Genomic DNA, 27,577 nt, shown 5'->3' on the forward strand with positions numbered 1-27,577 from the left:
AAAATGTTAGGTACTTCTGCCTTAGGTACATTCAAGATAAAGAGAGGGCAGAAACAGATGCTACATAATGGTAAAAACACCTTGAATCAGTATGTTATGAAAAGACTGATACTGTCTGTGAGAAAAGCCTGTTGATGTCACAGTGACAGTGACACGCCTTTAACAAAGTCAAATACCTTTCTGTCACTTTACGAAGCTATAGACTCCTGAAAGGATTGTATACGTACGCAAATATGCAGGTAAAAAGCAAAGTATTCAAAAATTCACCATTTTAAACAATCTGCAACATTCTGCAGCCCTAATGAAGTAGTTGATTATCAACAGTACTTCCCTAATACAGTGAATATATGCTTTTAAATTTATGCAAAACATCTGCACTACTCAAAACAGAGAATTTCAGAATCTCTGAAACGTGCACACCTCTAAAACACCCATCCATTATAACATTCATAACATGTTTGTCCTGAAAGCCTTCTAAAAATTATTTTAAAGCAGCTTTACCTCAGATCCTAATGCTGATGCTGTAAGCTCACTGACAATACTAGCAAGCAACCCACAGGTATTAGAAACCAGATGTGAAGAGAAAAGTTCATTTTCTCTTCTCAGGCTGTTTCGTACTGGTAAAACAACAATGACCAACATCTTTTCCAACACTTCCCGAAAGCTTGTCATCCCTGAAACATTTTCTTCACTCTGCAGTATGAGCAAAAACAATGATAAATGACATGGTTATTAAAAAAAACCGCAAGCTTTCACATATTTTAAGTATCAGGCAATTGAAATATCTGTGACTTCATAAAGATAAGCAATGTCTAGAAGGTGGGAAAAAAATTAAAATTCTCAAAGCTATTACAGTATGTATTCCTTTGTCAAAAAAATTGAATTATGTCCCTAATTTCCTGAGTGAGGTGGTGACAAGTCTTTTATTGCATTGGAAAGATATCATATACAGGTGTCCTTCCCAGGTCCTTTATCTACTATATAGCCATAAAACTGAGGGCTTTAAAAGCATACATAAAAGGAAAAATACAGTGGATATATAGCTACCTTTGGAACTGTTAACATAATTTTAGTCTGCAGTGTCTAAAAAAGAAATTTGGAAGCTTTATTGTTTTGGTGCTAGCAAAAAGAATCTCCTATGCAAAGAGGTAAGACAAAACTAGTGGAGGGATGATTATAAACACAGTTGCTCTTTACTGAATGAAGACTATGAAACAAATCTAAGCTCAGGCATCTATTGTATCTTCTGCCTTGCAGTGACATCCACTGTTTCTTGTAACAGTTATCCATGCTGAAAATCATTTCTGATAAGAAAAATAAAGTTAGCTCTACTGATGAAAATCCAAGGTTTATCTCGCACCCCTTTGTCTCCCAAGAGAACATCCAAGTAGTGAACAAATATGGAAGTCAATCAGGTGAAGCAAACCTGTACAGAACACTTTTCCATCTTTTACAGTCAGGAGGCTGCTGCATCCAAGACAAATATTATATTGACATTTAACAACCTGGTGTTTTTTTCCCTTCATTAATTTGTACAGGTGCTTTCCAAGTCCATGAAAGCTTTTAGCACAATAATGGCCTACAGGAGTATGTTTCCCAGCTTAACTGGGTATTTTATGAAGAGCGGAAAACTTCTGACCATATCTTTTGCTCTAAACTTCTGGTAATGGTAGACTCTACAAATATCCTTTATTTACTTTTCTCATATAATTCATAATTTCACATTATCTTATCCCTGTTGTCTTCCAAACTAAAGAACAGTGTTTAGTAGTCCCATCTGATTATTATCTTTACCCTTCTCATTCCTGTAAATCAATTCTAAAATAACAGAACTGCAACAGTACAGCATTAAAGAGCCCTTGATTAGGAAATTGTTTAATGATCTTTGCTAGAACAGAAATGGGATTCCTTTATTGATGCCTTTAAAAACTCCAGATTTGGACATGAATTTTTATTACTAAGGTTGTGTTGACTCTTCCTCAAAACACCAAATCTTTTTACATGCTCCTCCTTGTGATCACATGAGAAAGCTAAAATATCGTTGCAGAAAACACTATGCAACAGAATACTACCCCAAATGATATTCCTTCCAATTTAATATTACATGATGAGAACCATTGTGCTTAGACACTCTCCAAAGAAGATAGAGTTGAAATATTTCAGATAAAAAGTTGAAAATTGTAAAAAATATTAAGTTTCTGAACTAAGCCTTTTAGAAAGAAAACACTTAGGCGAATTCACGCACATCTTTATCAAGCAAAAGCTTGCAGGTACATAACAGCTTTTTGTTGCAAAGTAAAATAAATCACTAAATTTTTAGAATACATCCTGACCTGACTCAGCTTTTCCATGTGTGCAACCAGAAGAGGAAAGCGATGAGCCAGAGCAGAGTCGTTCTCAGTGCTGACTTGTTTGACCATGGAGCGCAGCAAGGCCTCTCCGTCGTAAGCAATGGGAAAGATGGAGGTCAGCTTCACTGACGTGTGGCACAGAGCAGACATGACAGCAGCAAGGAGTCGGCTACTGGAGGTCTTGAAGTTCGCTTCCTGGATATCCTTAGGACATAAAAAGAAATTAACAGAATGGTACCACTGCACTGAAACGACAGAAACACTACTTTTGAAAGGAACTTTCCAACTTTATTGCAATTAATAAAAATAATTTAGAGAAAGTTTTCCTATGAATTTTACATTGCCTTCTCTCATGAGTTTGAATTTAGATCTTCAAAAGTGGAGTAATTAAAATAACTTGGTTGGCATATTTTAAAATAACAAACTCGTCTAATATTACTTTTGAAATGATGGTATCCTTTGAAGTTAAGGAGGTTTTTCTTATAATTAACAATTATAATTAAACAACTTAATTAGAGTAATACATTAAAGAACATTCTTCCATGAAACTGTATATGCTAAATGAATTTTCATGCAAAGCAGCAAACTGTTTTCAACTCAACACAAGCAAGCAACCAACTACATTGTTTGATGTGAGATGCTCATTCACAGTAAGCAAAGGAAGAAAGCTGTTAATTATAAAATAGCATTTTCAGCTGCTTCTCATGTACTTGGCTGGATCAGAGCACTGTTGTAATGCTTAATAATAAGGAATTACTCAAGTATTAGTGATAAAAAATACCACATGGATGTTCTTAGGCAACATACAGCAAGAGTAAGCACATATAAGGCATGGCCTCAACACTGAAAAAGCAGGTGCTGACAGTTACCAGCACCACAAATTTCTGGCACTGTAGTACAGAAAATCTTAAAAGCTAAAGAAAACGAAGTTCCTAGGCTCTTATTGAAGTACATTAAGAGAACACCCCAAACAAAACCAGAAACAAATCTAATACCCAGTCATTAAAAAAACAAAATCCAAAACACAAAAGAACTCAAGTTGCAAATCAGGATAAATGCAAAAAATTGGTAACAGTTTTAAGTACAGTACAGTAATTTCACGACCATAAGGCGCACCAGACTATAAGGCGTACCCCCTGGGAGTCAGCAAAATTCGCCACTTTGTAGATCAGACAAGGTGCACCGGACTAGAAGATGCACTTTTTTTTTGCAGCGAGGCTCCGCCCCCAGCTCCCTCCGCGCTCAACCCGGTAGCCATTGGCCCCTGAGCCCGCCTGTACCTGGTAGGGGCGGTGCCATGGGCCCCCAGGCCTGCCTGTATACGGTGGGGCCGGACTATGCCCACTGTCCATCCGTGCCACCTCACCGGGGCAAGGTTGTGGCTGCCGCCCTTCCGTGCCGCCTCCACGGGGCTTGGGGGGTGCCTCTGGAGGGGCTGTGCCACCTCCATGGGGCCAGGGTGTTCCCCTGGAGGGGCGGCTCTGCCTCCACGGGGCCGGGGCGTGCCCGCCGCCACTCCGCCCCGCCTCCACCTGGCAGCCATGGCCCTGCCGGCTCCCCCTGTGGCTTGCAGCTCTCACTTCCCGGTAGGCAAATTTTTTGAACTTTGTCCATCAGATAAGGCGCACCGGACTATAAGGTGCACTTCCGGGTTCCGGGGAAAATTTTAGTCAAAAGGGTGCGCCTTATAGTCGTGAAATTACTGTAATTTCACAATTACAAGCCGCACCATTTTGATTTAAGTTTTGCTCTGTACCTGGAAGTGAGGCTTACATACCGGAGTGGCTAATATGTGAAAAAAAATTCTGAAATTTGTCAACCGGAAATGCGAGCACGCAGCAGTCCCGAGCCAAGTCGAGCCTGCGCAGCCCCGAGCACGGCCAGGGCTGCCCCTGACGGCCGCGGGGGAGCGGGGCCGGGGCCAGCGGTGGAGGGGGAAGCCGTGCCGGGCCGCGGCAGTTCCCTGGCGAGGGACGGGGGAGCTATGCCAGGCCGGGGCCGTTCCCCGGTGGGGGAGCCATGCTGGGCTGGGGCAGCTCCCCAGCGAGGGAGGGGGAGCCGAATCAGGCCGCGGCAGCTCCGCGGCGGCGGTGGGGGGGCCGTGCCAGGCCAGGGCAGCTCTGCGGCGGGGAAGGGGGGCCAGGTCGAGCCTGCACGGCCCCGAGCCAGTAAATCTCACGTTCCCGCGATTCTGTTACTAATTGGCCACTTTGTGAAAGTTGCATGTGGATCCTCGCTGCGAATGAAAGTGCGGCTTACAATCCGGTGCGGTTTGTAATCATGAAACTACTGTAATACTGTGCTTCAATTTGAGCAAAAGGGCATGCTAAGCTGCAACATTTACTTGTGCCATTTTACTGTACCTGGTCCAAACAGTTCAGCAAGTCACAAAGACATGCCCACTGGAGAGCTGGTGTTGGATAGAATGAATGGAAGCAAGCTGTGAATGTATTATGGCATTCCTGAAGAACAGCTTCTAACAGACTGAGAGGTTGACTGAGATATCCTTGTGGATCATTGTCCAACTTCACCATGCAATGGTCAACTCCTTCAGATAAAATCTTTCTCAGCAAGGTCCTAGTTTTTCCAATGCAATCTGCTAGTTTGCTGGTTTCTTCTACAACTGCTTTAGCTGTTGCTAGAAGATTACACAAACAGAAGCATTAAATGTACAATAATGAAACATTTTCATGTTAAAATGTACATTTTACACGCAAACAGAAAAACTGGGAATTTAACAACATTTGTGAATCATTATTCAGAGAAGTGAATTCCAAAAGAGAAACAGTGAAAGAGTGTTAAACTCTATCAAAGAACCCTGAGTATTAAAAACTCCCACTTTTCTGATCTTTTATAATATACACTGTGTTTTAATGAGTATTGTTAAAGTACAGTTATGAAAAACATGTATAATCTTTCAAATTCACACTGTGCTCACCACCACAGCAAATACTGTTAAGAAATGGGAAAAAAGAAGATAAAAATAGTCTAAGAATAACTCAACTGACAAATCAAACAGGAAATTAACTTTAAAATACATTGGTTACAGTGTAAACATGTGGTACTAGGATACTTAGCTATGCAGACAATTGAAAATTTCCTGCTCCTGACAGAAAGTCTTTTAATTGCTCCAATAAAACCATCTGTGAGAGCAAATCTATTTTATAGCCTATCCTACATGAACACTTAGATCAAACCATAAATGTCCTGCAGATTATTTGCTAATAAATAAAGTGAACTGAGAGGAATACCTGATATTGGATATATTTCACAGGTGTAGACCCTCAGCAATCTCAGGCAGCAAGTGCCCACAAAGCGCAACCTTTCTAAATCCAAGAGAGTAGCAGTGTATTGGAAACCCTTCAGCCCACGAAGTTCTTCAACTCCCAGCACCAGTGTTGTCCAACTCCAGTGAAGAATGCTCAGTAAAGATTCAAAGCACTCCTATTTCCAGGTATGAAGGATACCAAAGACAGATTTAGTGTTAAAAAACAAGAAATTACCATTTTGCATCAGTATTAGACAAAAGGCAAATAGCATCTATACTTATGTTTATTATGAAAACATGTTTATGTCTATACACATCTACCATGTCACACACAAATCCTAATTTGCTTGAGAATAAAAAAAAAAACACTGAGAATGCAGAGGACACGTCACTGTAATACCACGATAAAATCTATCTATAACCTATATTAGAGTATTATGTGTGGAAGCCTCTCAGTTATTTAAGAGCTAACAAATATATTCACCTGTAATGGAGACTTTTCAATAAACTTTACTTGCTTTATCTAGAGAAGAGTACAACACCGACTTTTGACATAATACATTCTTGTCATAAAGTATTATCAGGACTTACTTCACTTTGTTTTTCAACAGTTATGATCTGCAGGATCATTGCCACTATATGACATTTACTACATTTACAATACTTGAAAGCTAAACAGAAGCACATGATAGATCACAAAAAATTCGAGGATTTGAAAGGTTTTGTTTCTACCATTATTATTGTATGTGGTCAATTTCATGAAGCTGTACCTCAGAAAGCAAAATAGAAGTAGTTGGTGTTGAACACCAAAATGAAATCTTCAGAAAAAGTGAAAAAATAAAATATGCTATCTGTCATTATATCTAACTTCTACTTGAGAAAGCAACCACAAAACCATTATTTCCACATCTACACTTTTCAGTTTCCTAACCATCTATGAACTTGCAGGAAACACAAAAGATTCTTGACAGTACTCACCACTGAGACAGTTCTGGCAAAAGATCTCTTTAAAATATGTACAGGTTCACTAGTTTGCTGTTTTCCTTTGGATGCACTGCCATCACTTGTTGGTAACCTGGAAGAACAATTTTAGAACTTATTTCAAATGTCCAGTTTTTACTTAGTAGAGTTTTGGGTTGGGTTTGTGTTTTGTTTTTAACCTTTCGTAGTTTTTACTGGTTTTATTGCTCAAGTGGGTTAAAAAAAAAAGAAAGAGGAAAAAAGTTTCAATTTTTAAAAAAAGTTCAGTTTCAACATAACTTCTTCCAGTTTCCTTATCATTCTAGGCTAGTAACCAAGTATTTTGAATTCTGTTCAACTGGCAGTACTATGACAACTGAAACTGAGGTTCAGATTTAATTACATGCAACTATTTCAAGTATTTACTGTATTTTCTCAGATGACATCAAGACTAGAAATGTTACTCCTTAAAATTAGACCAATTTTGTGAAGAGAAAATATATGGGGAGGTCAAAAATACAGACAGGATCTATCACTGCAGAATCTTCCCTTTTGTGCCACTCATTGATGTTCAGAGGCCTCAAGGCTTGTTTGCCTTTTGACTATAGCCATCTCTCCATAGAAATCACCCAAATGATGAATCTGTCATGCCAGGATTTCACATACATCAAAATGAAACCTTCACCTGGAGGGACAGGGCATCAGAGGGACAAAAAGCTTAATGGCAGAAGTGAGCTGCTCTGTGACGGAACTTTGAAAAGGACATGCTTAGAAAGGACATAGTAAGAGAACTGGTATGAAAGAATTCTAAGTTTCATAATCAGTGTGGAGGCCGGGGGAATTATACACACATACAAAATATAAAAATTATGTCATGTATATATCTGAGGAAATCTGTAAAGTATACTATCGACACAGTGAAAGAGTTCCTGATTATTAAAACAGTTACATAACATTTATCATGGCAATGATAAGTTTATGGAAACTTATTGTAAAGCACAGTTCACCGTTGATTTTGGCTTTGTTTCATTAACATCGCCCGTTCAAGAGTACACAGCTCCGAAACTGAGGGCGATCAAATAGAGCACTTCCCAACTAGCAAAAAATATTACTCATGAGGTTCTACGGATGTAAACGAAAATCTCAAGACTCATGCAGGATGACTGCAAGAAAAATAGCAAGGAAGTAAATGTGGGTATAATTTCATTACTTTTCTTGAAGACACTAAGTTTTCCCCACATCTTTCACATACTGATTTCCTTTGCTTAATACAATAATATTTTCATTAAATACAGTTGTAATGAATTTAATATTTCTTATTAAAAAACATGTCAGTAAATTGTTCCAGAGGTTCAAGTATTACCTGTATAGTAATTGTGGAATCTGCCCTGCATTCACATCTGTACCATTATTTGATTTCTTGGAACTTTTAAACTGAAATACAACACTGAAAGAGAAATAACCCGGTTATTATTCAAGTCTTATTAGAGCTCTTATTTTCAAATAAAAAATAGAGAAAAAAATATACCCATCATCTGTAGTAATAGAGGCTTGTCCATGAGATCCACAATCACTGCTAGGTCCTGACACTCTTGCCCAGGCTACGTACCACCAGCCAGCTTGCAGGAGTACCGGCTCATCAAACATCATTGCGTATTTCTCTCTGTGAGAAGTAAATTTTGGAAAATGTTACATGTGAATTATTTCTTGTACAAACTTTTAACATATTACACATAATTTATTAATCATAAAAGAAATTGAGAAGCAATGGTATTAAGTTGTACCTATTTACATTCAAAACTCAAAAGTTTCTAATCCAAAAATATTGCCGTAATTAAAAAATATTAATTCAGAAGGACCTACAATTGCCTAAGTCACACTTGATCTTGAATTGTGAAACAATCATAATGTCAAACAGAGTAAGGAGACATTAAGTTAAATTAACACACATCAACCCAATTACACTTAATATATAACACTGCAAGCAAGGTATTAATTATAAAATATGATGCAATATTGATTTCAGAAAATGTTTATAAATTGCAAGAACTTATACATAAATCCTTAGTAATTACAATAATCATTAAAGAAATTAATAGAATATATATTTAGGGGATTGATATGTAACATGGTTAATTCTTTCAGGTTTAAAACTATCATTTGAAATTTAAATTACTTCATAAGAGGGAATGAAAAAGCAGCTACAGCATGGCTAACCCCAACCATATGCATGAAAGTGCTGCTGCAATATTTTGTCTTGTGGTCTCAACAGAGGAAGATGGGCTTTGTCTTGGATTTATACAAGAGCAAGAATTTGATTATTTTTCTTCTTTTAACTTAAATATCATAATGATTTGGGGACATATTTGGTGGTTTACTATTTTTCTACACATTGCAAGTGTTTTACATCACTCGCTATAAAATTCTAATGATGTAGACCATTTCTGTTGATATTTAAAGTGATACTGAAATGTGTACAGGGAAGTAAAAAGAAAGACCAAGAAGCAGGCATAAGCAGGTAAGCTAAACATCTTACCTGGCAGCACAATCATATGCTAAGACATCTGTCTCAGCAAGGAGGTCTCCGTCTGTCTCATGATCTCCCCCATCTGGACCCAATTCAAACAACTGGCGAAGTAAGAAAAAAGGTAAAATTATGTCTTAGGTGTTAGAAATTTCATAACACCACTTTTTCTTGCCTGGCATTCTGGAAATTGTATACTACTCTTTCTTTCCAAAAATAACTAGTACTTAACATCACCGACATGCAAAACCCCATTTGGAAGTCAGGCATTAACTGTTAAGAAACAGCAACTGACAATGAACTCCCAAGTTTTATGTCTAGATATATTTTTAAGTGGAGAAACTCCCTAAATCTTGCAAACAAGATAAAAGCAGAGCATCTAAAAAAAGCAAAGTTGGGCAGAAGTTGCAGGTTTTCCATCACTAACTGAAATGCACTATATAAACATAAGATATACTCAGCTTCTCTGGAAAGGGGCAGCTTGGTAGTTCAGCAGAGACAGTCAATAGTGTCATAGACAGTTGGTGACTGGGGTAAAACATGATACCCAAGAGAACTTTGTCTTCTTACTTTAAAAAAATTTCTATGGTTTGATGATTTTGAAAAAGGACCGCAGTAGATGTTTATGACTTCTCTTGCAAACACCTATTTAATACACAGCTTATTTCTGGCAGGATTGGCAAATCTTATCTTGGCTATATCTTATCTATATCTTATCTTAGCTTGGCTATAAGCTAATCCTAAACAAATTGAAAATATAATATTAGAGTATTATTGCAACATTATTACAGCTGGCATTTAAAAGGCATGACTAATATTAAGTTTCTTGGCTGTACTTAGCCATTTGCAATTCTCAGTCATTATGTTAAACTACAATAAAGTGCAACTACAGTAATTTCACAAATACAAGCCACACCATTTTGACTAAAATTTTGCTTCCACCCCGGAAATGCAGCTTACACTCAGGGGTGGCTAATATGTGAATAATTTTCTGACATTTTCAACCCCGGAAGTGTCAGCCAGGGTTCCGAGCCGAGCACCTGCCAGTAAAACCAGGCTTTACACGATTGTTACAAATTGGTTACTCTGTTTCGCGTGCTGGCAGCGCAGGGGGGGCGGGGGACTCCCGTCCCCACCTGCCATGGGAGCAGGGGGCTCCTTCCCCTCCTGCCGCTGCAGGTGCTGGTGGGCTCTGTGCCCCCCTGCCACTGCGGGGCAGCACTGGGCTGGGGCGAGCGAGCCCAGCGGTGGCGGCGGCGGCCAGCCCTGAGTGGCCCCGCCAAGCGGCAGCGCCGAGCTGGGCCACCTGGCCCCGTCGGCAGCCCCAAGCGGGCCGAGGCCCTCATGGCCCAAGCCGAGTCAGTAAACATCCCGATCCTGCGATTCTGTTACTATTTGGCAACTTTGTTGCACGCGGGTCCTCGCTGCGAATGACAGAGCGGCTTATAATCGGGTGCGGCTTGTGTATGAACAAAGAACAAAATGTTGCCGACACCCAGAGATGCGGCTTATAGTCAGTGCGGCTTGTAATCGTGAAATTACTGTATTTATTTTGGCCCTCCTGTTGACTTATGCAAATGTTACTGCTAAGCATGTGTCATCCATTTCCCTAGAGCAAACCTCAATACCTATTCATCTGAAAAAAGAGGAAGAAAATTCAGTAATTCACTAAATGACAAGTAACAACAATAACATGTTCTGAATATACAAATACAAACATCTAATAGAAATCTCAGATATAACATCATCTTTTACCAAAATCCTTACTAAATATAGAAGCAGAGAACACTTACCCAGAACCAGAGCTCTGATACCACACTGTGTGTTTCTGTGAGGTTTATTTATCCAAAGCTAGATTTATTTATTTTAAAATAATCAGCACACATGTTCCACCTGTAATCATGCCTACATCTGGCACAGAGTTAATTGAATTTGGTGCCATTTTATCTCAGTTGAAAAATCCCAGCCCAGAAGCTATATAGACAGCAGTCTGAGAAAGAAGTGGCAGGGAAACTGGAAAGCAATGGTTCCTAATAAGGACTCTTTTTCTGCTCTTTGAGAACAGCTCATCATGCATCACACAGGATGTGATTTTAACCTGAAGCCCACAACACCAATTTTCTGCTGGTGGAGCTTGGAGCTTTGTGTAAATAGATCATAGAACCATTCAGACCACTAAAATACCTGCCCAAGGTATCTCTAAGAAGGCACAGCATTTGGTGAAGGTAAGAATAGGCCAATTAATGAAAAGGATGGTAATTCTCAGCTCTCTGCTTCATCCACTGTGCCTGTATAATGCTATCCACATACAGTGAAATATTCATCAAGAAATAAAACTAATCATGGTTTTAGACAGCATTACTGAAGTTGTGTTTTTGAGACATAATATTGTTTACAACAAAACAAGAACTCCTACCTTTATTTTAGCAGTGTATTCACCTCTACCACCAAAGAGACCAAGTCCACCTAGCAATATATCTGTATCAGCACAGAAACGGATGGCTTCTACTGAGTGGGCTGAATAACCCCAGCCTCCTCCATGACCTGCAGAAAAAAACCCCAACAAAAATATAATTAATCTTAGTCTTTTATTCTGCAAGCTGATCAGCTTGTGCTATAAAATTTTAGTATGCACATACTTTCAAATCTGTTAACAACACTGTAGTCTTCTTTAGAATAAACTTTCATTACTGCTTGAGTCTCCTCTTCTGTATTTGCAACACCCATTTTTAAGTCCTGCATAGCAGCCAAAGTATCAAGGCAACCTAAAAGAAAGCAAAACCAAAAAGAACCCAAATTCTCTCACTGTTGATTATAATCATTGAAATGGAAATGAATACTGATTAAGAAAATCGCAGCATTTAAACCTAAACCACACATATGCTTCTGTTAGGGGTTAGGTTTCTTTCCCTTTGCTCCTTTTTAATTATAGAATTTTTTCTCGTAAGTTGCTAGGATACACTAACAACTGGGTACTTAAGAAAAACAAGTGGCCAAGTTCAGGGGAGGAGGGCATCTGGTTGCACTTCTCTTGTCTGGGAATTTCTATCGTAGACCCAGAGATACTTCGAGGATTGGGCAGGTAAAGGACAGGGGCTGGGGCAGCTGTAGCTCTCTGCTTCGGAAGAGGATGGTTGCGGTTGCTGTTTGGGGAAAGGAATTCGCTGCTACTGCCAGAGCCCAGCCCAGAGCTGCTGCTTCTGCCATGGGGTGAGCCTCTGCTTGTGAGAGTAGCCACTGAACTGGGACCTTATGATCACCTACCTCACTAAAAGAGAGACCTATCATCCTCTGCTCAGGTGCCCAGGATCCTGAGTTCACCTCTCCGTGCCCTGCTGGAGCTGGGCTGCCACTGCTCCAAGTTTTTCACTGCACTGTAGCCCTACACCCCCTGCCTGCCAAGATATCCTGCTGGCCCAGCGTGGTGCTTCTGAGAGTCCTGCAAGGGTACTGGGATCGACTCCCCCAGGGTTTGTGAAGCAAAGCCTCTCCTCCATCCCCTCCCATCTGGGCCCAGCTGCCATTCCTGCGTGCTCCTTGAGCCCATGCCACAGAGTCCCCTGCAGCCACAGGAGAATCATTGCACCCACCCTGCCCGCCAGGAGCCAGCAGTGCCCCTGCTGGCTGTGATTGGAACTGCACCAAAGGGGAAAGTGCCTGTGGTTGGGAAGGGTCACTGGGTTCGGGTTCTGGTTGGTGTCAATGCTGTAGCTGTTGTTTGCTTTATTGTACATAGCAGACACCGTCTTTCAAACCAAGACAGCTACCAAGTAGCTTAATACTTTTGATTAGGTAAAGGGTCATTGCTGCAGAATCTCAAAGTTTGCTACTGAACATAAAAGTCATTTATTATCCAGAAGAACAAACAAATGCGATTAAACCTACTTTGCAACTTTTCCAATGGCAAATAAAATGCCAAAAATAATTTTTTCCTTTTTACACTTACAATATTACCCAAAAAGAGTTGAAGTAGGTACTGAATTATGAGCAGATTTGAAAGTCTTCACAAAAGGTGTTTTGTTTCATATACATAAGTACCTAACACGCCTTACTTTGACACAGACACAAAAAAGCACTGTTCAAGTTGAAAGTTATCACACCTCTAGCAAACAGTGAAGTGAGCAGTTGAAGGAACAGATGACTTATCATAACCAGTGGACAAGTGAGTTAACTTCCAGAGCTGTGCTTTGAAGTACTGGGTATGTTGTATATGGCCAGTTTATATATGAACACAGGGTACTTAAGTTTTGCATTTTTAGACCACAAAAAAACTACAAAAGGAAGTAATACTTCTCTTAGTGACTCATTGTAAAAAAACTGCAAGGATTATATTTTAATTTTATATACTGCATTTACATTAAAATAAAAATAACTTATGGAAGACCCTTTTTTTCAGGCCCGAGTTCTTTTTTTGGAGATTCCAGGTTAAGAGTACTGAATTTATTTGCAGGCTTTCCAAAAAGATAATCTAAGAAGGTCTCTTACTTTATTATGTAGTCATCTAACAACAAGTTTCATCAGAACGCTAAAATTCTCTAACGTCATTAAGATGGCAGAAGATAACTTTTATAATTTGGCGGATGTAGTTAAGAACAATGGTGAAAGACTGCAAAGCAAAAATTTTAACTGAAAAAAGTAAAGAAGTTTTTAGATTACAATTTGTTTACACATGAAATTATGTTACTTTATTTCATTTGAAGTTCAGAAACTATAAATGTATACCTAGAATATGCAAAGCTGCATGAGATCTGGTGGTTAGAGCTTTGGAACCTGTTGGCAGAGCAAGTTCTGGACTCAAAATACTACACCGGGATTGCATGTCTGGAGCTGAGGGAAGTCTGGAATCAGCAACTACTGCATTGTAACTCCACAGTTCTCTGGCATTTGGGCGAAACCTAGAGCAAGAAAAAACAAAACCTTTCATCTACTGAAAAAATATAAAACCTAACCAGCAATTAAATTTTTAAGGTGTTCATGCAAAATGTAGATCTGCTGGTATAAACTCTTGAAATTGTGCATCAGTACTGCAAATACATGAAAATACATGAAAACTTAACTAGCTTAACACTCCAGCAAATGAAAAGATACAAAAACATTATTACACTTCAAGTCAAACAATCATATTATGGGTTTAGAAATTTCAGAAAGCGTTAAGATATTTTTCAAAGCTAATAAATGTTAAAACAGTATTATCTATTAAAAAGTATGAAGTAACTAGTAAAGTACTAGACAGAATGGCAGATGTGCTCAAAAATTTTAAAGATGCCATGTGAAAGTAGAAGGCTTACCTTCAAACAAGAAAAAAAAATCTTGAGGACTCCAACGTATTTTGTTTGGGTTTTTTAAAATGGGTAACATTGCCTCATGAGTTTATAAGGGATTATAAAAAAGGGCAGTACAAACAAGGGAATACAAACACTTTTTATAAAATAGATTAACACACAGAAAAAGAAAACTAAATCTTTGAAACCATTATATAAAAGGAAGAAACACTAAGAAGACATAAGTCTATGGGAATGTTCTGAAGAAGCACAAAAGGAACTTTCACTTGGTACACTTTTAAAAATCTAATCAAGAAAGAAATATTTTTAACTAAAAATATTAAAAGGCACCATATGTATTCAGGATTTTAGCAAGTTAGCAATGTTCAAATTTATACACCTGTGACATTCCACAACCATTTGAATTTCAGCAAGAGAGTAAGTCACAAAGCTTTGAAGAAATGCTTAAGCAGCACGTCATCAGAATGCTGTCTCTATACAAGAAACTGAATCTATAATTTAAATAGGCATGAATTAAAATGTCCAGAAATAATAATACACCAATTATTTAACTACTAATAGGCATATTTATTAACGTGTCTCTTCTGCAGACCGTTTTAGTATTTTCTATTGAACAAGAATGGGATACAACATAGAAATAAATCTGCAGTCTCAAAAAATCCATTCTTCGGTTAAGTATTCAAGCTCCAGATTTAGTTCTACAGTCTCCAAAATACTACAAGACAGTCAAATACCTCAATTCACGTTCACCCAAAATATCTAACATGTGACTTTGTACTTCCTCAAGTTGAATAACTATTTTATTGTCTTCAAGTTGGGTATCATTACCTTGCCTCCCCTGAAACTTGCTCTGTTCCCATGGCCATTAGTAACTGATTTATTTCACAAATTGAGTCTTCCAGTGGATTTAAATATGCTGAAAATACAGAACTCCAATGGATGCGGGTGCTACTCTTATCTCTAATCACCACACAATTTAAATAAGACCTGAACCAGTAAGATTCAAACAATCATGCAGATGGGCAAAATGCAGAACTACAACCATCCAAGGTACTTCCTATGTCACACAGAAATGTGCCTGGTGAACACATGCTTCAATGTTACTTGGCTGTTAAGTTCTTGAATCTCAATTTTGGATGAAGACATCCAAAGTAGGATGCAAGTAGATTTTAAAGACAGGATCCTATGAGACACCATCTTTTCCAGATGAATGCTGGCTAGGTGGTTCCCTGCATCACTCTAACTTGTTTTGTCTTCAAACAATTTAAACATCATCAAGCTCTTGAACTCGGATGGAAGTTCAGATTTCTCTCCAAATCTTAGCTAACATAGCTTTGAAATTGTTACAGAAGAATTAGATGTCATGATTCTGTGTTGGAACCAAGTCTTATTATCTACACTTGCTCAAAGACTACATTCCCAAGAGTGAAATGAATACAATTGGTCTGAATGTCTATACCATCTAAATAAGCACCTCTATTTTGACCTCCCAAAATGTCAGAAGTGAAAAGAACACCATTGCTTCACTCTGTCTCTAGTGGTCTTAACCACAAATCCCTGACAGAAAACACACATATATGGTAGCTGAATATGGCAAGAAAGCGATTCAGTCAAGTGTTAAGAAGATGGAGACAAGGTAATAACGAGAGTAAAGAAACAGAACAGATGTGAATCCCCAAAATATTATGAGACTGGAATGAGAATGATGCAAAAAAGAAAATAAATTTTAAAAATGCAGGCAAGACAACATATTTGTTTTGGGCTTACTTCAACAAACCATCCAAAAAACCTGAAAAATACTTATGGAAGACTAAAAATTGTTTTTTATTTACAGGAAAAATAAGTATAATCAAATCTCCAACCTCGTAAAATACTTTGAAAAGGATTTCTACATTATTATTATAATAGCTATAATCCACACTTGCCTCCAAATAACATCATAGACAGGATCCAGACACACACCAGAACCTTGAAGGTCTTCCTGCTCAGAATCATTGAATGTTTTGCAACTGCCATCTACTTTGTTTATCAGAAGACATTTAAAAGGAGGTGGTTCTGATATTGAAGCTGGTACCAAACCTAGATCAGAGAGCAAAAAGAGCAAACAAATGTGAAGACTCCACTCATTAATGCTTCATGCTTAGAAAATGCCACATAATACAGTAGGGAAGAACAGATTTACTGGTACAACAAAAAAAAATAGTAGTAAGATTTAAATGCAAGTGAAAGGCAGATTTTTGCATTATTATTTTTAATAAAAACCATCTTTCTAAAGAAAGGATCACCATACACAGTAAAACTAGAAAGCCAAAGTACAGTAATTTCACGATTACAAGCCGCACTGACTATAAGCCGCATCATCGGGTGCTGGCAAACATTTCGTTCTTTGTCCATAAATTAGCCGCACCCAATTATAAGCCGCTCTGTTGTTTGCAGCGAGGACTCACGTGCAACAAAGTTGCCAAATACTAACAGAATTGCAGGATGGCGGGGTTTACTGGTTCGGCTCGGGCCATGAGGGCTCGGCCCGCTTGGGGTGGCCCAGCTCAGCGCTGCTGCTCGGCAGGGCCGCTCGGAGCCAGCTGCCGCCTCTGGGCTCCCTCACCCTGGCCTGGCGCTGCCCCGCGGTGGCAGCGGGGCACGGAGCCCGCCGGCACCCACGGTGGCAGCAGCAGGAGGGGATGGAGCCCCCCTGCTCCCGCAGCGGCAGGAGGGGAAGGAGCGCTCCCGCCACGGTAGGCAGGAGGGAGCCCCCTGCCTCCCTCCCGAGCCACGGGGCTGGCAGCCGGGAGCCCCTGCCTCCCCCGGGCTGCGGGAGAGGAGGGAAGGAGGGAGTTCCCCTGCCTCCCTCCCCATCCTGCGCTGCCAACAGGGATCCTGGTTCCACCCGCTGCGCAACAGACTAATCAATTTGTAACAATCACGTAAACCCGGGTTTTACTGGCCGGTGCTTGGCTCAGCACCTTGGTTTGCACTTCTGGGGTTGAAAATATCAGAAAATTATTCACATATTAGCCGCCCCTGAGTTTAAGCCACATTTCCAGTGTGGGAGCAAAATTTTAGTCAAAATGGTGTGGCTTGTATTCGTGAAATTACTGTACTTTCATGTTCTCCATCCATGTTTTTGACTTGTTGCTCTATTGTTTACACAACCAAACCCACTTTCTTCTCCAGTAAATCTATAAGCATTTGAAATAATATAGAAGAGTTCTTGCCTATTATATGCCTGCTTGCAAATATCTCTGATGTAGCAAGCACATGAGAATTGATGAGAGCTTCATCGATCCGAAGAAAAGTCTGGTCTCCACTCGCTCCAATCCATGTAGCTTTGCGCCCATATTTGGAGCCTATGTTAGGCATAGGTGCTGGTTTTGCATTCCAGTAGGGCATATCCAGAATTGGTCTGCCAAGCTGACCTTTCTGTAGAAGGAATGCAAGAATCAGTAAATGACTGTCTCAAAGATGAATAAATTACTTCAGTAGTTCTATCACACAAAACTGGTAAGCTGGAAGAAAATTTACCACAAAACTACTTTCAAAATGCAATGGCTGCTCCAAGTGAAGTGTTACATATTTAACTACCAGGAACGAGTTACTGACAGATACACTCCTCCCTTTTAAGTTAGGTTTTTGAGTAAAGTTTTTGTTAAATGTAACTCAAACTCTCCATGACGGATAACCCTTGTCTCCATCTTCAGAATCACATATAAAAGTATTATTTTCCTACAATGTTCAATAGCTGATTAATGTCAGCGCTAATCAAGGAATAGATTCATAAGAAAAAAATCTATATTTAGATAGATTCAGGTATATTCAGATACAGTCCAAGATCCATTCAATTCTGAACTGATATGGACTAAGTTTTATAGAGCAAATACTTCTTAAAAGTACCTAGAAATTGATTAGCACATCAAACTTGAGCTAAAAAAAGCATAAAGTGCCTCAGCAAGCACTTCTGCACGTGTTCATTAACACTTATCTGGAGATCTAGGGCCTTACCTCTGTGTACAACTAGTTACTGAGACAACAGTTCTTATACTGCACCTAAGTATGTAGAAAGAACAGCTGCCAGAAACCTGCTCATGCTTCATCTACCTCCCTCAGGCACAGAAAATGCACTGCATGCCAATGAAGTTAAAATTATTAGAGAAAAGAAAAATGTAAATACAGCAAATCCTTCTGTTCAGCATGTTACTCATCTTTCTTTCTTCATAACAACATAAGTAAACCTAGTTAAGACATCTTCAAGTAACATGCCTTGTTTTGATTTTGTCTTGACTTTATGAAGCTTTCAGCAAACTTTCCAGTACTACATGAAAACCAGATACAAAAATCCAGTGGCCTAAATATGGCCTAATCCTATTTTTCTTTTAGAGAAAGGGGACAAAACTCTCAGTCAACTGACAAGTTTTTATATCCCATTTCTGAGAGTGGACTTAGTTTTCAGGGGCCAGGTTTCAGCACAGGACAACAAAGCTTAAACCTTTACATGTCCATGTCAGTTTTGACAGGAACACAGACACCAAAGTTCTTACTTAAAGTTAGAAAAACAACAAATAATTACTCACTTTTAATTCAGGATATGACTTTCTACTTCCAAAATTGCAGTCTTTACTTAAAAAATTTTTTTTTTGGTAAAAAGATTTCAGAAGTTGAAATTTCTCTTTTGTTGTGTTTAGCAGTATGTAGTTTTTAAAGCATGCAAAAATAGTTCAATACCTATGTTCTAGCTTTTGCAAAAAAGACCCCAATAAAAACATCAGAGAGATCACACAAACAACAAATGACTCTGCAGAAATCGCTATGAGGGGCATCTTCGCAAACACAGGGAGGCACAGAGGGACGGAAACAATGTTTAAATGCTCATTTCCTGAATATAAGGATGGATTCCACATGGACATGGGAAAATATACACTATGTGGATATGAAAGAAGGGGTTGTGCTGTGTTATACTGAGCAATAGCCCCTCCCCTCAAGTGTAAGCAGAACTTCTGCAACTCACTGCTGTTTCTATGAAAGAAAACAGGACACTTTTTTCTATCGAATGGAGACAGGTAATAGAATAGGCAACATTTACTTAGAACCAAGCCTGAAATGGTAAGAGTTTGAGAAAACTGGTGCACCTTATAAAACAACACTGTTTTAAATCATCATCTTAATTAAAATCTTAAAAAAAACCCCAAGAATTCCTGGCACTATGCTTTTCTAACCAGAACAATATCAAAAGCTACATTTTAAAACGTAACAGGCACTGAAGACATGTAGAAGTCATGCACAGCTCTCTAAAAGCAAGTATAAGCAGTCTTGAAAGATCTCTGAACAGCATATTAACTACTAGCTGATTCCCATAAACAAGTAACATTTCCTTACTGAGAAACTTCCAAATGTGAAAACCTGGCCATCCATTAAGAGAACAGCTGTGTGGTTGCTCCCAGCAGTAACTTGGGTACTAGGACCTGGTAATGCTTGCACCAAAGTGGGACATCCCCTATATAAAAATAAATTAATTCTGTATCAATACATGATAATGCAGTATTTAAAACATATATTAGTATTATAAGTCTTTTGATTACTGTGAAATATATTCACTAGATTCACAGACTACAGAAAATTAGAGCCAAGAAACATCTTACACATTAAACTAACAGAGGTTTGAATGACTGCACCAGATAGGTAAGTTTATGCTCTTCTGTTACAGGGAAAGAGATCAGGGAACATCTCTTAAGTTAAACTCATAAATCAGCATACAATAAAAATTATTAATATATAATTCTAGAATTACAATTGTGTAGATACAGTAACATATACATGTGTGTATTTTTATATGAATACAAAATATATTGCAATGACATGTAGCAGTAAAATATGTTCTGAGAACTCTACTTAAGCACTGAAACCCCAAAAGTAATCGAAGCATTGTATGGTTGATACTCTAGTACAGCCACCAGAATCAATGCTGCTACAGCACTCTCAAGATCACTGGTTGGGGAATTATAAAAGAAATAATGGTCTACTCCTCTCCATCAGCTCCTCTCCCATCAAACTCCAACTCAGTAAAGAATAGACCTCTCCAAACTATTTTCCAGAGAGATATGAAAAGATCTAATTCTTTTGTCTCCCAAATATGGACAGACATAAGAAAATAAGCTTTCAATTTCAGTAAAAACGAAGGGGAAAAATGACAGGGTGTTCAAGATGCAAAGAAAGAAAACTTGAACTAATGACTTGGAACAGAAAGAGCACAAAAGATAAAAAGTATGAGACACTAAAATTTTTATTTCAATCCTAACAAAGAGAACAGAAACTTACAAGACTTTGAATCCCACAATGAATGTCTACCTAGACTTAATATTTCCTGTAGAGTTAAAAAGACTGTGAATTTGAAGAACAAGTTATTCCCATATAGTTTTGTTTGGAAGTTGGGCTCCAAGTTATAGAGAGGATGACAGCACTATGTGAACTTAGTTTCAAACAGAGCCTTTAAAAGTAGGGCAATCTAAACTAAGAACAGGTTGTTTTATACTAGAATAAAAAAAGGCCAGCTCATAGTTACCTAGTGATTGTTTAGCAGCTGATGTGCCAAAAGACGGTTCCCTTCAAAGTTCTGATTTTGGTTGAATTGCAGGTAAAATAGAAGTCAAGAAAGTATGAGGAAGATGAAAACATCACGTTCAGCAGAAAATGAATAGATGGGAACATGTGAATATATAAAAATGTGGAACAGAGGAATGTAGCATGAAGACAGGTTGGTGATCTGACAAAGGGTGAACATAGGTACACAGAAAAAGTATTATTTGGAGGTAAATGCAGTTTTCAGTGGATAACTAGTGGCGATGGAGGGACTGAAGGGCAGAATAAAATTAAGTAGAGGATGTACAACATGACACTCAAATTTCAGCACTTTTCTTGGTCTACAGGTACAATGATTTGGATATCACTATGATTATACACAGACACAGAGCAAAGTTTATTCAGCAGCACCAATGATGAAATTTAAAAAAAACGCACAGAACTTTACATTTGTTTCTCATTAACTTTAAGGAAGCTCAAAAAAGTATCCAAACATAAATAAAATATAACTAGTAAAATAAAAAAGCACTTCTGTTAAAAGGAAGTATTTTTATCAAAAGGCTTTTCTCCCTCCCCCTCAAAATTATGACAGCTGCAGCCACAGAATGAATATATTAATTCCCTGGTTTATATAAAAAATAGTGAATATTTCATCTTTTTAATGCTTAAGAACTAAGCTATTATCACCACAACTATTTATCTTTCTGTTTCTCCAGTTGAATCTATCAGCAATGTTATACGAATGCTGTGTTCGACAGTTTCTTGGCAACAGCAGAACAAAATCAAATAAGCCCCTAATGCAGAGAGATTAAATATATTACCCTCTTAAATAGTTTTTTCATTAAGACCACCTAGCTTTAGAAATGGCCAACTACAGTCTATCAGTTCATTTAGAAATGAGTAGAAAAAAAAATTAAGATACTTAACTACATCATAAAATAAACATGAATTGCAAAAAAATAGTTTTCACTTCATGAAAGGAAGAGGGATTTAAAAAAAACCCAGTAAGCCAGTTTGACTAGTGCACAAGGAATTTAAAACCTGTGATACTATTGAGTATTTCCTTATCCCCCTGAAACTCAAAATAGGAAAGCTCAGAATAGACACTGAAGAGTCTGAGAGACTCTGGGCAAAGTTTTAATGATCAAAGTTTCTCCATTGGAATCAAAGAAAACAAGGACTATTCTTCCGGGATAGAGTGGAAAGACACACTGGTGTTAAAGTCACAGAATATTTGGTCAATCACAGAAGTCCAGCTTGAGCTATAGAGAAAATAGCCTGAGACCCCTTGGGGGAAAGTAACAATTGCTGAATAATTGAGCAGTTGTACATGCATCAGCAAACTAAGGATCCTGGAGAAGGTCCAGATGCATTCTGGCTGTCCACATGGAAACCCTCTTCCATCCCAAAGGTTAAGCATTTGTGAGAGCAATTGTACTCTTTGAAAATTCATCACACATGACCTGTTCGAACAATCGCTGTCCATGGTACTTACACAGCCAACACTGCCTGTCAGGTCCCAAAACACGTCACTTGGGGCAGCTGACCATGGTGCTGTAAACATGGGTCACTAGGAGCTGATACTGTGCAGTGGGCAAGAGGAAATCAGTAGCAACTTCTCTCCATTGCAAGCACAGTTGGACAACTTCATTACAGAGAAAATTGAGATTTTTGTATTTTAGAAGTGACTACACTTTAGAGGAAATCTGGTGAAAAGATGTAAATATGACCTGCGCTCCATCATTGGAGTAAAACAGACAGAAAATATACCTAGAAACATGGTCCTAACAGGATGATGGAACACTTTTTTCCCTCTGGAGTTATTAATAGAATATAGTCTCTATTCCTTATCTTCAGGTGGAACATAGCTGACCATCTATGGAAGGTCTGATCAGTTTTGGTTCATGTTACTGCTGAACCTTTGGAAGTAAAATCCTATTAAGACCATATCACTGCAGTTTGACTGCCAGGTCATGAACTTGCTACTGGAATCTGAAATTGAGAGTTAAAAAAAAAAAAAGCAGACAAATTTTGAACAGTAACAGAATGATCCTGGAGTTTTAACTTCCAGCTTCTTGAGCATCAGCAAGAAACAGGCCTTTGCTTACCTGAGCACAGTAATGCTATTTTTCACCAAGACTAGATACTGCAAAGCATTTCTTGCTTCCACTGAGTTTCTATTCACCAGCATCTAATTTGAGGAGAATATAAGCACAAACTGACAAATCTTTCATGTAGTGAATAGCTCATCAACATCTGCCACTGTGGATGTTACACCAAAAAGCCTAGACAGGCTAATTTAATGGCTCCAGCTTACTGATAGGGCACATAATCGACCTCATTCCTACTAAGTAGAGGATAAATTTGTGATGTTTACAATATTTTAGTAGAGGAGATCAGAATCTCCTTAATTAAGGAAAAAGACATGCCTGAACAGGTGTTCAGAAATTCAAAATACTTGAACACTTTCAAGACCTTTAAAAATGAAGTCTCACTACTAAGTCTTTACACTGCAAGACAAAAGTCTCTGAAAGGATGCCTAAATATTACTTTTTTTTTTTTTGCCTCCTCTCTCCCTTCTTTCTCTCCCAGAAATACAGTAGAGTATTAGTTCCTGGATTCAGAAGATGATGCTCTTCCTGAGGTCAATACAGGCAATGTGACACACTGCATGACTCACATACCACTGACCTGGCAGGAGCTGGCCATCTGAGCACCACTGCATCCCAACTGAGGTGGAACTCTGCATAAGGATTCCCTGTTTCCTTCTCTGAATCCCTTACTGTGAGGACAGAGGAGAGATCTCTACTTAAAGCTGGAAAAAGAAGTACATCAATGAAGAAATTATAATTTGAATGATGGTGCTAGATAGCAATATAGTACTATAGCCAGTTCTCATGCATAGAACATACTCCAAATTTCTTCAAGGGTTTTTTCAGACACTTTGTAGGGTCTGATGCAGAAGATGCAAAGGTCTGTGCCAAGTCACTTCCACCTCCTCAGCTTCTACTCCTGGTCAAGCACTATCCTTCAGCACAAGATTTTTCATATTCTCCTTTAGGATCTCACTTGCAACTACTATTGGTCTTCATCCAGTTTCTATCTAAATAAGCAACAGATGTAGGGTTTACCACCTGAAATATGGACAAATACAGCAGCTAGCTCCAAAGCCTTCTGAAAAGCCACATGATTTCATCGAAGTTGGAAATAGGTGACATTAAGTTACCAGTACAAATGTCACTGTTGTGCGTACCTCTTCAGTCTCTAAGACAGGAAACTGGCCTTATTCTAATAGCAACTTGAATTGTTAATTTAAGCCATTATTCCTTGGAACAAATACCCAAGAATTTCCAGGAAGAAAAAACAAAGTACTTGTCTGTGATATGACTCTATCATAGACAGAAACCCTGACTGTATTCACCAGTGTAAATTGAGTAGGGGTAACAGTTCAGAGACTACTATCAGGCACAACAGCAATATTTCCAGATACTTTCTTTCTTTTCTCTCCCCTTTTGGCTTAGTGAATCCAATGCAAGTTTTAAGATGAAGATTTCTTCAGGAACTTGATGAAAGAAAGGTTTTTGAAGTCTCCAGAGAGATTAGGAGGATAGTTGTTCAGTAATTTTCACCTGACTGCTGCAAGATAAATGAGGGAACTGAAGACTGGTCTTGGATGTTCAGCTCTGTATGCCTTTTATGTAAGGATACTGAGCATTACACAAAGTCTAAAAGCTTCCTGCTATAGAAACCCCCATCGTGTGCATAATATCGCATATGTACATGCACAAAGACCTAAATCACATTTTCTTTCAATGGTTTTTTACTTACTTTAATGAATAGATGAGACTCTAAGCATGAGATCCTAAGGGTGAGATAGAGCTTCACATTAAAGAGATCTGTATTTAATTATCTATGCTCTCACTGTAGTCAATGGAGATCAAGTTTACAGAGCTACTAAGCACACCTAAAGCATGTAAGCAGTGGTTGGTTAGTCAAATATCTCTCCATGCTCTGTTGACTTTTCTATTTCCACTGACCACAGAGAAAGCACACAAATCTGCCAACATCCAAAAGAAGTGACAACAAAATGCATCTAAGACCAAAGCTTAGAGACTTCATTTAGGAGATTACTGATGAACAAAAAATGGTATCATAACTGAATTGAGATGAGCTCGGTTGGTCAGAGTACAGTACTCGTTAGACCAAGATTACCAAGATTGTGGGTTGGATCCCCATACAGGTCATTCACTTAAAGAGTTGGACATGATGGTCCTCATGACTCCCTGCCAACTCAGAATATTTTGTGGTTCTGTGAATATTCTTTGAACTCTCATCAGTGATTTAACAGGTTTATCTAGGTTTACAATATCATACTATTTGAATTATTGCATATGTAGTATTTTACAGAAATGATGAAATCTTAATGAGACTTCAATTTAATTCTTGTATGCATAGGGAAAATTAAAGAGACAGAAGAATTTCAAACTAGCATCAAAGCAATGCTAATAATTATGCACAGGAGCTTTCATGCATTAAATTACTTACACAGTACAAGAGTACTGTTATTGTATCAATATTCAGGGGGTTATGGGGAGTAAGTGCAGAACAAGAGTTTTTCAACTTTATTTGGTCTATATTTTCACACTTGCTAGCAACAGAGAACCAGAAATGTAGTTATTTCTTATGCAGCAGTACAGTACAGTACAATCACATCCTTTGATTACCCGCTTACCTGGAATTAACATCACCATGTCCAAGCTGACCATGCTGCCCATATCCAAATGTGTAAACATCACCATTCTCCATCAAAACCACTGAAAAACAACAAAATATTTTTCTGACATACACACACGACATGGCACTGAACCAGTGCTGGCTATCCCTCTGTGTAGCAGTAAATTATTCTAAGAGATCCAGACCAGATTCCACAACCCAAAACAATTAGCACCTCTATGCACAAGTAGAGCTCTGCCTCTGCCATGCAGATGTTTTAAACTGACTCTGAAATTGTTTACAAGCTCTGATGTAACTCATTATATGACACTTATAGTCCTTTCCACTGCTGAAGGACACTGAGTTGCCCTTCATTGCTGGAATCAGGGAGGTGATGTGAGGATTTGGGTGGTGATCTAAAGTCAGCCTGCAATAAAATGGCATAAAATATGTCAGGGAAGATTTAGGCTGGATATTAGGAAAAGGCTCTTCACTCAGAGGATAGTTGGACACATCAATAAGCTCCACAGGGAAGCAGTCACAGAAACCTGACAGAGTTCAGGAAGTGTTTGGACAACACTCTCAGGCATATGGCATGATTCTTCAAGATGGCCCTGTGCATTGCGAGGACCTGGACTCGATGATCCTTGTGGGACTCTTTGAACTGAAGATATCCTATGTTTCTATGACTGTGTAGTAGGCTACAAAATGACCCTGCCATGTTTTCAACTTTTAGCACTCCTGCATACATCCATACTAAAAATTGAATACAAAGCAGTGAAGACACACGACAACCTTAAAAAAAAAACCTCTGCCATAATTAACAGATTTATTTGTTTTTACCTGAATGGTGAAATCCACAACTGACTTGTACAGCTCGCAGTTCACAGTCAAAGCGAACAGCCCCTGGTGGATATGTTGTGATTTTGCTGGCATCCTTCTCACCTCTTTCTCCACTTCCATCTATAAACAAAACTTACAGTTATACCCTATGCATTCTAATAAAGTTGTATTAGAAGAATGAACGGAACAAAAATAGTAAATAACTCCCCACACCACCATTTGTAAGGTAGGAGAGAACTCACAGAGTAGCAAAAGAGCTCAAAACATGGCATCAAAGCAGATGTGGAAAATGACAGAAACTCTATCTTTAAACAATATTCTATAAAGGTACACATTGGAAAACATCATCTAAAGCAGAAACTTCCCAAAGAGCAGATAAAAAGAACAAGCTAAGCAGAATATTCAAACTTCAGAAGCTTTGCTTAAAAGCCATCACTTTCATTCTTCAATAAGGTGGTATTAGTAAGTAGGTAACAAGATAGTTAGCATGCATATCCTAGTCTACCTTTTCCAATTACTACTCTTTAAGGAGTTTACTTGAATCCAACTCAGCCACAGAACCCCTGTTTTAAGCAGCTGACAATTACCTAAACAGCTCATTTGTAACAATGCGGACAATTCACCAAAAGCATGTCTGGAGCATGTCTGCTTCCACACGTTTTTAGACAACATTTCTGTGATTTCCTTTAGTAAGCATGTATGTGTGCATTATTGGTTCCTGAAGTCAAAATGCCTCCACATTGGACAAAAGCACTGAAATGCAATGTGCTATTCCTACATTTCTTGCAAGCTACCATCTTCTCCAGAAATCAGAATGCTTCCATTCTCTATTCATCTTTAATCACTCTCTATCTAGCATAGAGAAATGACAGAAATGCACGAAGCAAGAAATAACTGCACATAGAAGACTGCACATTCTCTCTGTGCTAAGTCTGAGTACTGCTCTTTTAACAAAACTGATACACGGAAACAATTGCCGCTCAAAGAATTCAAGGTATTGTTAATTTAAATCTATATTTAGAATTTCTACACATTTTCCTGAATAATCATCAGTGGAAGTCTGAAC

The 27,577-nt window shown here is 38.5% G+C and overlaps 1 protein-coding gene across 10 annotated transcripts in view; it reads right to left on the reverse strand.

The window, feature by feature from the left end:
• Positions 1-27,577, reverse strand: part of MYCBP2 (MYC binding protein 2) — a 183,507-nt gene that overhangs the window by 87,113 nt on the left and 68,817 nt on the right. For 7 of the 10 annotated variants that reach the window (XM_033051563.1, XM_033051561.1, XM_033051556.1 and 4 more), the window contains exons 18-33: positions 26,512-26,631; positions 25,688-25,769; positions 19,756-19,873; positions 17,601-17,805; positions 16,311-16,464; positions 13,826-13,998; positions 11,743-11,868; positions 11,520-11,647; positions 9,116-9,207; positions 8,108-8,242; positions 7,943-8,026; positions 6,598-6,694; positions 5,603-5,795; positions 4,715-4,989; positions 2,334-2,555; positions 502-693 (exon numbers count right to left, since the gene is read on the reverse strand). In XM_033051563.1, coding sequence (XP_032907454.1) covers positions 502-693; positions 2,334-2,555; positions 4,715-4,989; positions 5,603-5,795; positions 6,598-6,694; positions 7,943-8,026; positions 8,108-8,242; positions 9,116-9,207; positions 11,520-11,647; positions 11,743-11,868; positions 13,826-13,998; positions 16,311-16,464; positions 17,601-17,805; positions 19,756-19,873; positions 25,688-25,769; positions 26,512-26,631 — 2,396 coding nt within the window. Of the gene's footprint in view, positions 1-501; positions 694-2,333; positions 2,556-4,714; positions 4,990-5,602; positions 5,796-6,597; positions 6,695-7,942; positions 8,027-8,107; positions 8,243-9,115; positions 9,208-11,519; positions 11,648-11,742; positions 11,869-13,825; positions 13,999-16,310; positions 16,465-17,600; positions 17,806-19,755; positions 19,874-23,646; positions 23,771-25,687; positions 25,770-26,511; positions 26,632-27,577 lie in introns of those variants that run through there. The other 3 variants (XM_033051559.1, XM_033051558.1, XM_033051564.1) reach the window with 2 other exon arrangements.

The sequence above is a fragment of the Catharus ustulatus genome, chromosome 2, assembly GCF_009819885.2.
Source record: "Catharus ustulatus isolate bCatUst1 chromosome 2, bCatUst1.pri.v2, whole genome shotgun sequence".
Taxonomy (NCBI): Eukaryota; Metazoa; Chordata; class Aves; order Passeriformes; family Turdidae; genus Catharus; species Catharus ustulatus.